At 53.9% G+C, this 15,794-nt stretch overlaps 1 protein-coding gene across 5 annotated transcripts in view; it reads right to left on the reverse strand.

Moving 5' to 3' along the window:
• SLC37A1 (solute carrier family 37 member 1) overlaps positions 1 to 12,963 on the reverse strand; it is a 64,168-nt gene extending 51,205 nt beyond the window's left edge. Inside the window, exons 1-2 of one of the 5 annotated variants that reach the window (XR_005984723.1) lie at positions 10,741 to 10,915; positions 7,195 to 7,428 (exon numbers count right to left, since the gene is read on the reverse strand). Coding sequence is in view for 4 of the 5 variants with exons in the window: in XM_041735024.1 (XP_041590958.1) it covers positions 7,195 to 7,250 (56 nt within the window). In the remaining variant the exon portion in view is untranslated. Of the gene's footprint in view, positions 1 to 7,194; positions 7,429 to 10,740; positions 10,916 to 11,307; positions 11,427 to 12,251; positions 12,852 to 12,894 lie in introns of those variants that run through there. The other 4 variants (XM_041735024.1, XM_041735022.1, XM_041735021.1 and 1 more) reach the window with 4 other exon arrangements.
• Positions 12,964 to 15,794: the final 2,831 nt, after the last annotated feature.

The raw sequence follows: 15,794 nt of genomic DNA on the forward strand, positions 1-15,794 counted from the left end.
ACAAACCAAGCAACAGACTCCCAACTAAAGAGATCACACTAATGGTTACTAGAGGGAAAGTGGGCAGGGGGATGGGTGAACTAGGTGGTGGGGATTAAGGAGTGCACTTTACAGGATGAAAAGTAAATAAATAATACACTGTAACTGTATTTTAACTTGTCTTATGCTGTGTATAATTCACTCAGCCCTTTATCAATTATTAATCCTATTTGTAACATCACCATAATACTACATTTAAAAAATTTGCCATTTTTGCTTCCTGCAAATTGAAACTATTTAAATATTCATTTAAAAAATATCTACAATCAAAGAGAAATTTGGGATGTGGAAGATGAACAGAGTTCGCAAAGTAGACAGAAAGAAACCATTATCTGGTTTATCACAGAATTAACGGCAAACTTCTTATAAGCCTGTATCCTGGGCATTGAAGATCATATCTATTTTTTACTTTTAGCATCTGTGCAACTTTTTAGAAGGATGCAAGCAAGGCAGGAATATAACTATGTCACTGACCTCCGTGAGAAAGTCAGTGATGCAGACATGCTGCGAACAAGGCCGATGACATAAGAAAGCCTCGCCTAAAGCCCCGCTTGATTCTTGATTTATGTGAAAAGCAGTCCATGAGTAAGACTAATGTGAATCAGAGACTAAAGAAAAGAAGATGCTGGAGCAAGAAGATAAAAGTTCATTCCAGCCTCAAAGTTTGAACCACTCTCTAGAAAAGTGTTTCTTGGGGAAGGAAACCTGCCAGCAGGAAGAGTATTTGGCAAAAGGGGAGAGCAGGGGCCCCAACAGGAAGGCAAGGCAGGCCCCTCGTTTCAGAAGGCATAGCCGGTAACCCTGAAGAGCCTGCCTGGTCCTGGCTTGAAAAGGCCAGTGACTTTCAAACAGAGCGGCCACCAGAGTGGACAGTCACCTATGGCAGAGGTATGGGCGACAGAAGGCATGAGGCAGGGCTCCACCTCACCCCACCTCAGGCATGCACACTCACCCCACCCGGGCAACAGGGTTCCCTTCTCCAACCTCCATAGAACGAAGTTCTGGGACTGAGGCAGCCCCAGGACCTCCCAGATCAGAGTCTCAGAGAAGGTTCTAGAGCCCTCAAGGAAGCTACGTGACACCCATTCATAGGTGTGTTATCAAGGAGGAGAATCTGAATTTCATCATCAACCAGCTAAGGATTTCGGAAGAGTGGCTCTACTTCAACCAGCCTTGGGTTCACACTCTCTGGTCTCTACCTAGACATAAACAGAATATTCTATGCACAAATATTTGATTCTTATTAAATACATTAACAAATTTATAAATAGACTAAATCCAGAAATAAAGAGCTCCTCTGTGTCCAGAAAATGTCTGCAGATCCCCAGGGGCCCTCATGCCCCCAGTATTCCTTGATGGTAAAGTCTAAGTTTTCGGGCCTTAGTGGCCTACCTGGGCCTCCACTCTCACCTCTGGGCCTCTGTCCCCATCTTCTAATAGACAGTCCCTACATGGAGGTCTCACCAGCGAGGGCCCAGTGGGGGTGAAGGTGGTTTCCCTGACTGCCCTTGCTGGGGGATGCCCCATGAGCACAGGGGCCATGGGGTGGGGGCAGTACATGCTTCTGGACTGAATTGCACTTTCCTCGATGAATCAGCCTCTTTGGGGAGCTAAGTGCCTACAGGCTGGCAGGGCACTCTGAGAGAAGCTGTCCCGCAGTCAGAGCAAAGGGTGAACCTACATAGCAAACTAGAATTCTCCTGGACACAGACTCTAAGTCTCCTACTAAACAGGAAGCCCTATCTTCTATTTGGCTGGTGTCAGGGCTGACCCTAGTTTCTCTATTTCTCTGTCCTTCCTCTCCTCCTTTCCTTATCTTGTTTATGTAGGATTAGAGGAGGATAAGAGCCAGCGGTTCAGGCTGCCTTTTCCCTTCCAGAAGGTTCTGACCACAGCAGTCACATCGATACACCTGTCCTAGAGAGTGAGCAGACATTTCACTTCTGTGGGACTAGCCAGGGTTATGGGACCGGAGGCCTATACGACCCTCCAGACTCGTTTTCCCACGTTGTAATTAATTCTATCCTCGCTTTGTTTTCCTTTATCATTTATGAAGCAGGATTGTGGATAGTATTTATTTCCTATTATCCATTTTGCACTGGGCTAAATCCTGTCCCCCCCCCCCCCAAATTCAAGTCCATCCAAAAACCTCAGAACCATGGAAACCAAGTCCTGTGGATATAATCAGTTAAGTTGAGGTCCTACTGAACCCACATATGACCTCAGATCACACGAGATCCTAAATCCAATGACTGATGTCTTTATGAAGGCCGTGTGAAGACCTCCACATGACCGCAGAGGCAGAGCCACAATACGGAAGGCCAGGGACTGCCAGCACCCCAGAAGCTGGAAGAGGCAGGAGGGACCCTTCCCTGGAGCCTTCAGAGGTGCACAGCCCTGCCCACACCTGGATCTCTGACTTGCAGCCTGTGCCCTGTGAGGCCCCACCGTGGGTGGTGCTGTCCCAGCAGCCTCAGGACACTAACGTGATCCGATACCTACATGTTTGTTTGGTGTCACATTTAGGTCTGGCAATATAACACGCATGATTACAAATGCGCTACAGAACCCTTCCGCTCCTCGGCATGGCGCTTGCTTTGTGCTTATGTCTAGCGGTAGCCTTGTTCACATCCGCAAGCACGCTACAAGAACAGCGCTGGGGTTCATGCCAAGATTCTAGCAAAAAAAAAAAAAAAGCGCATCTCAGCGATGACAGCACAGGACAGGTGTGCACCCCAGACTCTCCTTAGCCACGTTCTTGAACATCACACGTGTTCCCAGGTGAACAACAGCATGCTTCAATCTGAGAGATGCGGGGCACAGTATCTGTTTCCACGTCAGTGTTATTTATTGAAGTCACAAGCAAATGAGAAATAAACGCTTTAGGTGAGAGTACCTGAGCAGTAGGATCCTGCATAAAAATTAGTCCAAAGATGCCCTTAATTGGGGAACAATGAAGCCACACACAGCTATGATGTGAGTCCTTTCTGGAGCATCCTAAAGCAGAGACACGATGTCGGTGCCACTGGCACTGACCACCTGGTAAAGGGCTATCTGCCCCTGTCTGTCCCTCAGGGAAGCGACACTTTTTCCCTCTACGTGATTAACAGGGAGTCTGTGGGGGCATACTTGGAGCTGACGTGGCTACCCTGTCATTCCAGACTCCCCCACAGAGTGTGTCCACTGGAGACTGATGTGAAGCTGCGATCCTGAGGGTCATGGAACGGTGGCCCAATGCTGGCCCTGCAGCTCTACTTAGCAGCTGGCATCCTCTGGCGAGGGGCTTCCTCTCTCCCACTCGTGCATGCACTTATTTACAGCAGTGCCAGCTCATGGGGTTCTTATTTTACTCAACAGGCTAATCTGTCACCAGTATCATTTATTTTAAATCTCAAATCACTCCAGATTTAGCCAGCGAGAGCCCTTCATGTTCTAGGATCTCCTTATTTTCTGGTACAAAATATTCCTGACTCATCCTACTTTGCCTGATGGCCCAGCCCTGACTTCGGCTCAGTGTCCAAGGACACCTGGCTCCCTGCATGGGAGATGGCACATAGAGACCAAGATCCGGCACCCGTTGTGCTCACCGCTGCCAAGGTACTGCGGGAACACCACGGGCCTCTTAGCAGGCAGAGGTAGGGCCTGTGACTCACACACAACCCATACAACCCCCCCACACAGCACACGACACACACGTACACAGCAAACACACCACACACACCCCAAACACAACACACACAAAAGCACACCAGACACACATGCAACCACAGGTATCTATTTCTCCGCCCTTCTCTCCAGCTCTCCCTGATAACGTTATTTCCAAGCCAACAGCACCTGGTGCATTCAGCCCCTCTTGCACCCACACTCGTAGCTCCTTCACCAGCAGTGAGAAGTTATCCCCCGTTTGTGGTGTTCCCGACAGAAAAGCGTGAGCTGAATCGAATCATGAGGAAATACTAGAAGTCCAAAACAAGGGGCAGTCTACAAAATAAATGGTTTGTACTCTTCAAAAATGTCAAGGTCATGAGCAGCCCGGGTGGCTCAGCGGTTTAGCGCCGTCTTCAGCCCAGGGTGTGATCCTGGAGACCCGGGATCAAGTCCCGCCTCAGGCTTGCTGCATGGAGCCTGTTTCTCCCTCCGCCTGTGTCTCTGTGTCTCTCTGTCTCTGTCTCTCTCATGAATAAATAAATAAAATCTTTAAAAAAAAAAAGTCAAGGTCATGAGAGACAAAGAAAGGCCAAGAGACAGCTTCAGATTAAAGGAGACCAAACCCACAGGACAACTTGGACACAACATGTGATTGTGGGTGGGGTCCTGGACCAGGGGAGGCTGCACAAGGCATCAGGGCACATCTGCTAGGACTTCTGGATGTGGACTGTGGATTAGATCCCGGTATCACATCCATGCTGTTTCCGGATTCTGACCTTCATGCACAGTTACAGGACAGCACCTTATTCATAGCAAATCCACACCAATATATTTAGAAATAAAAGGGCATAATGCCTCCAAGTCATTCTCAAACAATTCAGGAAAAAAATGTGTGTGTGTGTGTATACGTACCTCTACATACACACACATGCACACACACTCATATATATACACACACAGGGGGTGGAGGGAGAAGCAAATGAGGCAGAAAGTGAAGGTGTGTCTGCTGGCTGAGCCCTGGCCCCAGCTGGACTAGCCGCATCCAACAGACCCTCGACCCAGGCTTATTCCACCCAAGACTCAGCATCCCAGGACAGAGACCAGTGGCCACCCTGGGTCCCAGCCTGCCTCCTGGGGGACATGGGCTGTACGAGAAAGGCCATGGGAGCAGAGCCTCAGGCCCTCTGTCGGGAGCCACACTGGACCCGAAAGTCCTGAGACTTACCCACCTACTGAGGCAGGAAAACTAAAGGGACCCCATAAAAAAAACTGCTTTCCCTCCCTTTTTCCTGCTATTTTTGCTAGGACCCACACCCTGCCTTACACAGCTGTTACAGAACAGATAACAGATGTCCTCCTCGTAAACCTCCTGGAGTTAATGATTTCTTTGGAGTCTCCCAGCACAATAGATAACATCTGAGGAGTGACTGGGTGGAGTCGTCATGAACTTTCCCAAGACCACTGAGTCACCAAGACTCCTGGATCCAGGGCATAAGTGACTTACAGGGGACAGCTAAGCACGTGTCTCTGTTCCGGATTGCTGATAAGACACAGGCACAGACCATCAATAAAAACCCCAGGCCCCGAGCAAATGCAAAACTCACTCTTCTTTCCTTTCTGACTCTCCCCAATGCCCGGCCTGTATCCACACTCTCTGTGTCTTTAATAAACTCTGTCCTTCCTTCCTCTCGGCGGCTCGTGTTTGATTTCTATCTTTCATGAAGCCGAGGGCCTTCCTGGCTGGTCCTGCGGGGGTCCCCCACCCCCGGCTCCCGGGACCCAGCCAGCCTGTCTCAATCCCACAGCTGCCCATGAAGGAGGGAAGTCAGGTCCCCAAAGGAAATCAAGGTGTTGTTAGGAAGGGCAACGCCTGGGAGAAAAACGGGAAGCCCTTCGAAGGAACGTTAAAGCAAACCCTCTTGCCTTACAGCGAAGGAAGCAGGGATCTAGAAAGTAAAGGTCAAAGAGCAAGTCTGAGGCAGAGATGGAACAGATACTGTATATCTTGCCGTCTATGGACTCAGGGCGCCGCATCCCCTGGGAAATGCAGACTCTCAGGCCCCACCCCAGACCTCCTGACTAACCATTTGCACTTTAACAAGTTCTCGGGTGATGCACACGTATATGAAGTGTGAGATGCCCTGCTTAACCAGTGCCTCAATTTAAAAAAAAAAAAAAAAGAAAGAAATGTGTGACACACGATATCTCTGGTCTTTGTGATAGTCTTACAATTTTCTGTTAGTTTGAAAACTGTAACAAAATAGTTACAAAACAGACAAGGAGAGTAAAGGTAAGCACCCACTGGGTGAAGTAAGTGTCTAGAGCTTGTGGCCGGGTTACTGGTAGACATGAAATGAAGTGACAAGAGAACTGCTCTGGAAGGGAAGCAGAGGTCTGGGGTGACATCTGGGGCCCTGGGGGTGCCCACCAACCAGCAGGGGCCTGAGAAGCAGGAAACGGTGTGACGGCCACAGTGGGCTGTCGTGGCAGAGATGAGGGGGTCCAGAAGACGCCACTATGGCAGAGAAACGATTTTGAATAGTTCAACTATTTTGAATAGTTGGAATTATTTTGAAACTATTTGAATTCCAGAAATTTCTCACCTGCCTAAAAGCACAGCCACCTAGAGCTCAAGTGCCATAAAACTCTCCCTGGGAGCAACCGGGGGAGGCGTCTCTTCTTACTGGACATGAGAAGTATCCACCGCACCCCCAACCAGATGCTGCCATAGCACTATCAGATCTCCCATCCAGTCCCCAAAGGGCCCATTTAACCTTCCCAAAAGTCATTTGTTTTCCCATACACGCCCTTCTCCACCTCCTCTTCTCTTTTTAAGACGGCATAGAAGCCCTCTGAGTCATGTTCTTCGGCAACCTCCAGTACACACATGACCACATCTGTCTTTTCTAGTTTAATTTGCATGCCCCCAAGGAAAGCACATAAGAGGGTAGAGGAAAACTTGTTCCTTCCCAGTAGAGACCAGCAGGGAAGAGCAGCCTTTGGGGGGTGGGGCGAGAGGATGGAGAGCCTGGCTCTAGACTGCCCTTGCCCTCTTCTTCCTCGAAGGAGTGTGGGACTCCGGAACCTGCTATGAGAAGGGCTGTGAGAGCACGCAAGGAGAGCTTGTGTTCTGGTCTGCCGCTAACCTGTTTAGATTTCATTTTGTCTCAGCACGTTCTGCCCCAGCTAAGCCACTTGCTGGGCTCAGTGCTCATATATTTATTTCCTCCACAGCCATTTTAGGATCGTGCCGGTAGCCAGTGGTCCTTTTTTCTGTAGAGACAGTGATGATTACGGAAACTACCAGAGACCAGGAAGAAGTCCAAACACTATCTGTCACTGCCAGAACCAAAGAGGAAGACAACTTAGCAACGTTCCCGTCAGTTTCCACCATTGATAAGCCATTCGACGGTCACACGGGGAGGCCAGACATGCACACGCGCTGTATGCTGACGGCCCACATCTACGCACAGCGCTAGGCCAAAGGACCAGTGCGCCAGCACTCACCACTGATCCCGGGAGAAAGAGATGATGAAGCGAATGCCGGCGGGGAGTGGAGCCATTTACGCCACACTGACCGCGGAGCTCTGGTCAGAAGAGAGGACGCTTCATGGACAGGTTATCACCCTGGCTCTCCAAGTATTTCTCTCTGGCCCCTGCAGCTCACACGAACCACAAAGTGCGTCGAGGTGTCCTGCTGGGTCTCGCCTGCCCTCTTCCTTCCAGCAGAGGCTCGGCTCTCTACGAGGAGAAGGAGAGGTGAGAGGTCAGGTGTTCCGACAAGGGCGCGGTTCGAGTGACATCCTGTGCGGGTGTCAGCCAGCCCCGACCAAAGCTGGACTTCCAGCACGACCCGAATTCCCAGCACGAGAGCTACGAAGTAGAAGCAGAGCATCTACTCTCGGGAAGCTTGTTCAAAGATCACAGAAATGACTTCCACGTGGAGTTCTGATGACGGATATACAGATCCAGGGTCCACCTCCACCTGGGAGGCATCTACAGACCAACACATTTGCTCTTGACCGCAATACTCTATGGAGCCAACGTCAGTATTCACGTGAAGCCAGTATGTGCCCAGTGGTCACGTCCTGTGCTCAGTTACCAGTGTGTCCAGGGAATTGCACTTGCTCGATTCCACCCACTGTCGACCGGGCCACCTCTGAGCTGCACGAGCAGAGAAGCACACACATCTGGATGAGGTGGCAGGTCATTAAACCAATCATTTAATCGTGGTCTTAGAACCAAATTGAAATGCATCTAATGTGACGGGAAGGAGCCTTACTGTGTGTCTGCCTCTTCATGTCTCCTCTCCTGTGCCCACCTCAGAGGCCATGGAAAATGACCCCATTCCGAAGTTAGGACTGAAGGCAGAGCAAGACAGGAAGGAATGGGCAGGGGAGGTCTGAGATCGTCAAGGATGCCCAGCACACTAGGTAGGCCTGTCCTGTCCCAAAGCCAACCTTGTGGCGTGTTGTCAGTCTATCCTCTATGCTTGGCAACAAGGACTCTTTTGGACCGATGTGTTAGGTAACACGGGACCTGGTGCTGCGGGGGCATGGCTTGTTGTGTCTTAACACCTACTGAAAATTCACTGGTTTAAAAGAAAGCTACTTTTGGGCAGCCTACGTGGCTCAGCGGTTTAGTGCGGCCCTCAGCTCAGGGTGTGATCCTGGAGACCCGGGATCGAGTCCCACACTGGGCTCCTTGTGTGGAGCCTGCTTCTCCCTCTGCCTGTATCTTTGCCTCTCTCTCTCTCTCTCTCTCTCTCTCTCTCTCTCTGTCTCTCATTAATAAATAAATAAAATCTCAAAAAAAAAAAAAAAGCTACTTTTGAGTAAATGTTAATCTCAGTTTTAAGCAGCTGAAATTTATTTAACGTCTTCAAACAACTTCCTTGGGGTTACGGGCAAGCAAAGCAAACAGTTTAGTGGGAAGGCTCCAGCTAAAGTTACGAGCCCGGGCCCCCCACCCACTTCAGTCCAGCCTTCCCCCTTCACACACTGTGCCCTCATCAAGGGTCTCCCTGCACGCTTTTAGTCAAAAATTAAAAATCCTTGCTGCGTTTAAATCCCAGGACCCCTGGCCCTGACCCCTCCATCTCTCTCAGGCGGCAAGGGAGAGGCTGTGCCTGCTCCAGCCAAAACTATACCTTTGCTTCCTCCAGCCCGCCAGCCTGCTGCCGGCCCCCTTCACCCCGGACCCACCGCAGCTGACCTCGGGCTGTGTGATCCCAGGTTCACCACCAACTGTCTGCTCCCCTGCTGGGCCAAAAAATAGGGATGATAGCACCTATGTTTTTAGGGTTCTTATGAAGAGGAAAGGAGCTCATCCCAGGAAAGCCCTTAGCACCAGGCCTGGTGTGTGGAAGATGCTCAGTAAAAGGCTCCATAAGAAGGAGCCACGACTACAAGCGGCAGCCCCATTCCCATGACTTAGGTTCAAACTTAATGCCCAGCAAGTGCTCAAGAGATGTGTTAAACCGATCTCCACAAATGCTTCAAAAAAATGTTTTTGTTCAAAACCTAGCTTTAAAAACTATTTTACTAAAATTCCATTCAAAATGAATGGACTCTCGTTTGGGCTTTGAGAAACAAATTTTGTGACAGTGACTTCAGAGTAAAGGATCTGATTTAAATTTAATAATGTCTGAAAATGGATGGTCAGAGTCCACTTTCTCCCTCTGTCCAAACACTGCTTATCTAGGCCTGGCGTGTCGAGGAGTATTCTATTGCCATCTGAATCAGTCAGTCAATAAATCTGAATTCTGATAAAACCTGTAATTTAAAATAAAATCCAGAAGGCACAGGAAATCAGCAGAGAAAGAAAATCTGAATTTTTTTCTAGATAAATGCAGGTTCTTCCCCTGTAAAAAGGTGAAAGCAAGTGCTATACTTCTCATGGTAAGTGCAGTTCATCTGTGGAAAGGCAGAAATTTTACATGTGTGATGTTATGAGCTCAATTTAATGAGGCTCCTTCCTCAGAGCCCAGGGGGCCCTGTGAGGTCCCCTGTGAGGCATGGTGCTCCCTCCCAACGTGGCTCGCCCAGGGGGTTCAGGTCCACCTTCTCTCAGCCCCATCCTCCTTCCCACCTCTTTTCCTCTGGCCTGGCCTGTCCCTTCCCGAAGAGCACTGGAGAACGAGGCAGGGCACTAGCTGGACACCCTGTGTTTGGCATAAAGCCCAATTCCATAGAAAGAACACATAGTCTCTCCGCCAGTTGCTCTTTATAGGCGCCCCGGAACTCACTCCAGGGGAGAAGTCAGACCCCCGGCGTCCCTGTGCCATTAAGGACGATGACCTCAGAACCCTCCCAGACAGCTCTGTCAAAATCTGTTAACTGGCACGTATACCCATGTTCTGAAGGAGCCCAAACCAGGCAAGTAGAAAGGAATGACCCGAGGGAAACACGCATGAGGGAGCCGCGCCCTCGGGGGTCTGCGGGTGACCCGGCCGCCCGAGCACCTTTGAGTGCTCTCCCGGACTAGACAAAGCCCGAAAGAAAGTAAAGGAACAAGTAAGGGCCTTTCCAGACCGCAGCGCTGCTGTAAATCATCTAAGCAGCCCTGTGCAGACTTTAAATAATCTGCTTAAAGACAAAGTTTTCAAAGCGGGTCTTATTCTAAGGCAAAGATGGGGAGGGAGGTGCATGTCCCCCCCCAAAGTTTTTTTTTTTTCTGGAAAGAGAGAGAAGGGGGGATGAATACAGCTTCCTTTCCAGGGAAAATACTTTCTATGGCTTGCCCTGTAAAGCCTCTATTTCACACTGAAGATCAAGGGCAGGGGCCGCCAGCTCTTGCTGCGGTTTAGACACCAAGACCCGTCGGCCCTCCCGACCTGCACCTTCCCCACCAACGAGCCCGGGTCAAAGGCGACGCTCCAAATAGAACCTGCAGAGGCGGCCGGGCCGCTGGGGGGAGCCAAGGTCGGGGTCGTGGCCCAGGAAGGAGCCGGGCAAATCCGACCGGTCACCAAGTCCGGCAACTTCCCACGATTCGTGGTGCCGGTGGGCGCCCGTCCCCGCCGCGACCCGGCCCCCCCGCCCACGTGCAAACCTGCGGCTGCGGACTGCGGCCTCCGAGCGGTCAGACGCTGACCCCGAGGGTCCGCGGGGTGCCGGGCGGCGGCGGGGCCGGGCCGGGCGGCGGGGCCGGGCGGCGGGGACGGGGCCGGGCGGCGGGGACGGGGCCGGGCGGCTGTCCCGGGCCCGCGGCCGCGCCGGCAGCTCCTCCCCCGCGGCACGCCCACGCCCACGCTCACGGCCCGGCGGCGGCCCCCGCGGTCCCCGCGGCCCAGCCCGGCGGGGAGGGGCCCGCGGACCGCTCGGCTCGCCCGGATCCCGGATCCCGGATCCCGCGCCGCCGGCCCCGGAGCCGCGGGGGGAGGCGAGCCGGCCGGGCCGACGCGAGGCGCAGGCCCAGCACAAAGGCCGGCGGGGGGCGGGGCGGGGCGGCCGGAGCGCAGGGACCGGCCCCGCCGCGGCAGGTGCGCGCGGAGCCCGCGGAGCCCGGGGAGCCCGAGGCGGCGGCGCAGGGGGCGCAGGGGCCGCAGGGGCCGCAGGGGGCGCAGGGGTGCGCTCGGCCCGCGCCGCCCTCCCCCTCCCCCCCCCGCCCGCGCCTCACCTGCCGCCCGACCCGCCGCGGGCGCTTCCTGCTCGCGACTTCCTGGGGCGGCGCGCGGAGGCCCCGGCGGCCCGGCGGCCCCTTTCACTGTGCGGCCCGCGGGGCGCCGGGCGGCCCTCCCCTCCCCTCCCCTCCCCTCCTCTCCTCCCAGCCGCCCCGCCCCGCCCCCCCCCCCCCGGGGCGCGCCCGGGTCCCCAAGGCGCCGCCCGCCGCCGCCGCGCCCCGGGGCGACCCCGCCCGCGTCCTTGCACCTGCCGGCGCCCTTGGCCCCAGGGTGGTCTCCCCAAGGGCCGCCCCCCCCCAGGCCGCGCTGCAGAGGGCTCCCGGGGCTCCCGGCCTTCATGCCGCTGCCCCTCAAGGGTCCGAAGCTGAAACTGGAGGAAGTGAAAGGGGCCCGCGGTCGCCGTGCTGGGCCTCCCGGCCACGCCTGTGTGCGCAGGACGCGCAGCTCAGACGCTTGGGCTGGAGGAGCCTGACTCTGGTCACCTGCGCCCCTGGCACCTCGCAGGTGCCCTCACGGACCCTTCCAGTCCACCCAGAACAGTTGTTCCCTACCCCGCTCTCACCTCCGGCCCACAACTGACCAAGGGCCCGATTATATTCCTACAGGCACCCCCAGAGCGCCCCGACTGGGCCCAGGAGCCCGGCTCCCAGAAGAGCACCTCCCAGGAAGAGCAAAGTGAAGCAGAAAACACATTTTGCGGATGAAATTCCAGGAAGGCGGCTGCCCCTGGTTAGCACAATGCTTATGGCTAAAACAATCCAAGGCCCCGCGCTAAGTGCCCAGAGGTCTGCAGGGACAGTGGGTCTGGGCACAGGGACCTGCCCCACCCCACATCTCCCTTGAGCCAGGAGGTTTCCTCCTCCCCTGCCAGGCCTCACAGTTTCCCCTGGAGCCCTGTTCTGTTTCTAGAACACTCTGCTATCCTTTTCTGTTCACTCACCTGTGTAGAATGCACCACTTCTCTGTTGGTTTTTTTGAGAGTGCGTGGGGGTGGAGGGGTGGGGGGAGGGGGAGAATTCTAAGCAGACTCTCCCACTGACCGGGAGCCAGATGCTGTGCAGTGCTCCCTACCACAACCCTGAGACTGAGACCATGAGCCAAAATCAAGTTAGACACTTAACTGAGAGCCATGCGAACACCCCCATTGGCTTTTGAGAAGTGCTCTCGATGCAGAAAGGAAACCTGACAGCCTCAGGTGGCCCCAAGGTTCAGCCACAGGACACCAGCTGGGCCCCCTCTTCCGCCAAGTGAGACGGCCCCAGGCCTCTCAACTTCTCTCTCGCTTTGGCTGGGTCTCTGTGGGCCAGTTCCTTCCTTTCCTGAGTCTCCGTCCTTGGTGATCCCCAGAGCAGCCCAGTCTGGCTCCCATCTCTCCCCCAGCCACCCCTGCTCTGGTTCTCCCACGGGTTCTACTGGGGCTCCCGGCCTCTCACGGAAAGTGTGCACCAGCCCCCCACCCCACCTCCAAGCTCTCCCTCAGGCACCCTCTCCACAGCTGCCTCACTGCCCTCCTGAAGCAGCTGGGACCCTGTCCTTCCTGATGGAAACCCTTCCCGATGCCCCCTGGCCCACAGGAACAAGACCTGGTCCCTTGGTAGCTGGACAAGGCCTGACCCCACTCCTGCGGCTTCCTGCCCAAGCGTCAGGGCAGCTCTGTGGCTTCCAGGAGGCGTGCTTTCTCACACACTGACGTTTCTGCCCTGCCTGCCCCACCTCAGCCTTTCCTCCTGGGCTCAAATATCTCTGTCGTCTCAGGCAGCCCGTACTGCGTTTCCTGGGTGCCGCAGAAACCAGTTTATCCTGACTTGTCACAGTGACTCGGTACTAGTTATTTCTAAATCTAGCTGGAGAGATACTCAGGGTCTTGCCCTGACTCAGAAGGCAGCGGCCCCTGTACATGAGCTGCCTCAGAGGAAATGGTGTTTGTATGGCACACTGTGGACAACCAGAGGGGGCCGGGGGGCCTGTATGATATTTGTTGAAAATATTAGTCTTTTAATTTTAAGAGGATTAAAATATGAATCGTTCATAAAGTATTAAGCTTCTATACAATGATAAGAGACACCTAAGGTGTTTACCTAAGGTGACTGGCTGGCTCAGTCAGTGAAGTGTCTGCCTTTTGGCTCAGGTCATGATCCTGGGTCCTGGGATCGAGTCCTGCACTGGGCTCCCTGCTCAGCAGGGAGCTTGCTTCTCCCTCTCCCTCTTCCCTTGCTGGTGCACTCTCTCTGTCAAATAAATAAATTCAATCTTAAAAAAAAAAAAAAAAAAAAACCTAAAAAAGTAGTAGAGCAAATTCTGCAATTTTTTAAAATTTCCAAATAAAACAGTTCACATTTGAAATGAGAACCTGTGGTTGCTTCGATGAACATACCAGGTTTGGTGTTTAAGGCAGCTGCAGGGAGGCTCAGGACAGAGGGGACAGCTCAGATGTCACCACTGAGACGCTTGCTCTGGGCCACTGATAACTTTTAAAAAAATGTCTTAAGATATTATTATTTGAGAGAAAGAGACAGTGCAGGGCGCGGCAGAGAGAGGAGGAGAGAAGAAATCTGAAGCAGATTCCCTGCTGAACTCAGGAGTCCAAAGCGGTGCTTGATCTCACGACCCTGAGATCATGACCCCGAGATGACGACCTGAGCAGAAATCAAGAGTTGGACGCTCCACCGACAGAGCTACCCAGGTGCCCTGGGTAACGTTAGAGCCATTTTTTTTTTTTTTACAATAAGTTGTACAATAGTAGAAATTATGAAGAATCTAACAGCTCTTCCTTTTCTTTCATTACCACGTAATACGGAAGTTCCCTGCGAGGGTAGAATGACTTCCAATCCAGTGGAACTTTTTAAATCCAGCGTTTCAGAATCATGACGAGGTGTGCAAGGCCAGAAGTGGCGTGTCCTCCAGCTGCCACAGACCCAGCCTAGGGTTCCAGGTGGATGAACCCACGGGGGCCCAGTGGGGGCTGTCAGCTGAATGCTCCCGGCCTGGTGGGGCCTCTGCTCTAACCCTAACCCGGAGCTTCTGTGCTTGCTCTGAATTTGTTCTGATGTGACTTCAGTAAAGGGAACAGACCAAGTCAGAGGCACGTTTGTTTTTAGTCAACAGGTGTTTACTGCCTGCCGACAGGGACCTGCCCCGTGCCAGGCACAGGAGGCCTGAGTCAGCAAGAAGCCTCAATGGAGCAAAAGACGTGGCAGGAATAGGCCGGTCCCCTCAAGATGAGATGCACATGAGCGGGAGGAAGGGGCTCACATTCACGTCTTGGCGCAGCCATGACAAAGCCCCTCAAACTGGGCAACTTCCAGTGTTGCTGGCAATCCTTGGTGTTCCCTGGCTTGTAGATGCACGGCTCCCGTCTACCTGTGTCATCACACTGGGTCTCCGCGTGTCTGTGTCTCCCCTCCTACCAGGACACCTGTCACACTGGATTGGGGCACACCCTGCTCCAACAGGACCTCGGCTTCATGGCTTGATTACATCTGCGGCCACCCTATTTCCAAATAAGGTCACGTTCTGAGGTACTGAGCAGGACAAGAATTTGTGGGGCGGAGGCGGTGTGGAACCGGCCTGTGCAGGGTGTAGGGAGGGTCACAGGAGCTGAGGCTGCGGCTGGACAGGAGGGGCCCTGGGTAGGGATGTGGCTGCTCTCAGGTGCTGGCCCCGCAGGGAGGGTCACCTCATCTAGACCAACTGATCACAGGAGGGGACATCTCAGGAGCACACAAGGGGTTGGCCAAGAGAAGGGACGCGGTCCCTGCAGAGGGAAGCAGGCACACACGAGAGCCCAGGAAGCAAGGCAGGAGGCTGGTCTAGGAAGCAGTGTCTACCCAGGCCCACGGGGATATGGTTGCCGGGGAGCACGGGCTGGAGAAAGGTCTAGGAGGCCAGAGCAAGGGGGCAAGGAGACAAAGGAGCCAGGGCTGGCCCTCAGGTGTCAGGCTTGGGCAGGTACGGAATTAATAGAGTCTCCATGGAGAGGGACACAGAACATACAGATTTGGGGGGGCAGGTGGGAGAGGAATTTATTTGTGCTTTGGAGCATTTGTTCCCAGGGGACCTCCCAGTGGAGATGCTGACTGGAGCTGGAGGTGTGGTTTAGAGTTTCTGGAAGAAACCCAGGCTGGTGAGGGAGGCAGCAGGGTATGAACAGCCATGGACGTAGGGAGAAGCTGGCCCAGGCAGGAGGCGGACACTGAAGCCAGGGGTGCCCACACTTAGGGGCCGGGCAGAGGGAGGAGAGGCTGGAAGCCGCGGACAGAGTAGTGGGAGAGGCCGGAACAGGGCCATGTCCAAGGGCCCAAGGAGGGCGGTTTCCGGGAGAGGATGGAGGGGGCCGCAGAGTCAGGCTGCACAGCAGTCAGGGTTCACAGGCTTTGCCTAGAAAGGGGGGACTGAAGCTTCCACGGGGGCGGGCAGGCCACTGTGGGGGAAGACTGAGTAGGGAGTGAGGAAGAGGAGGCAGCATGAGCAGACGAGCCTTTCA

The sequence above is a fragment of the Vulpes lagopus genome, chromosome 20, assembly GCF_018345385.1.
Source record: "Vulpes lagopus strain Blue_001 chromosome 20, ASM1834538v1, whole genome shotgun sequence".
Lineage (NCBI taxonomy): Eukaryota > Metazoa > Chordata > Mammalia > Carnivora > Canidae > Vulpes > Vulpes lagopus.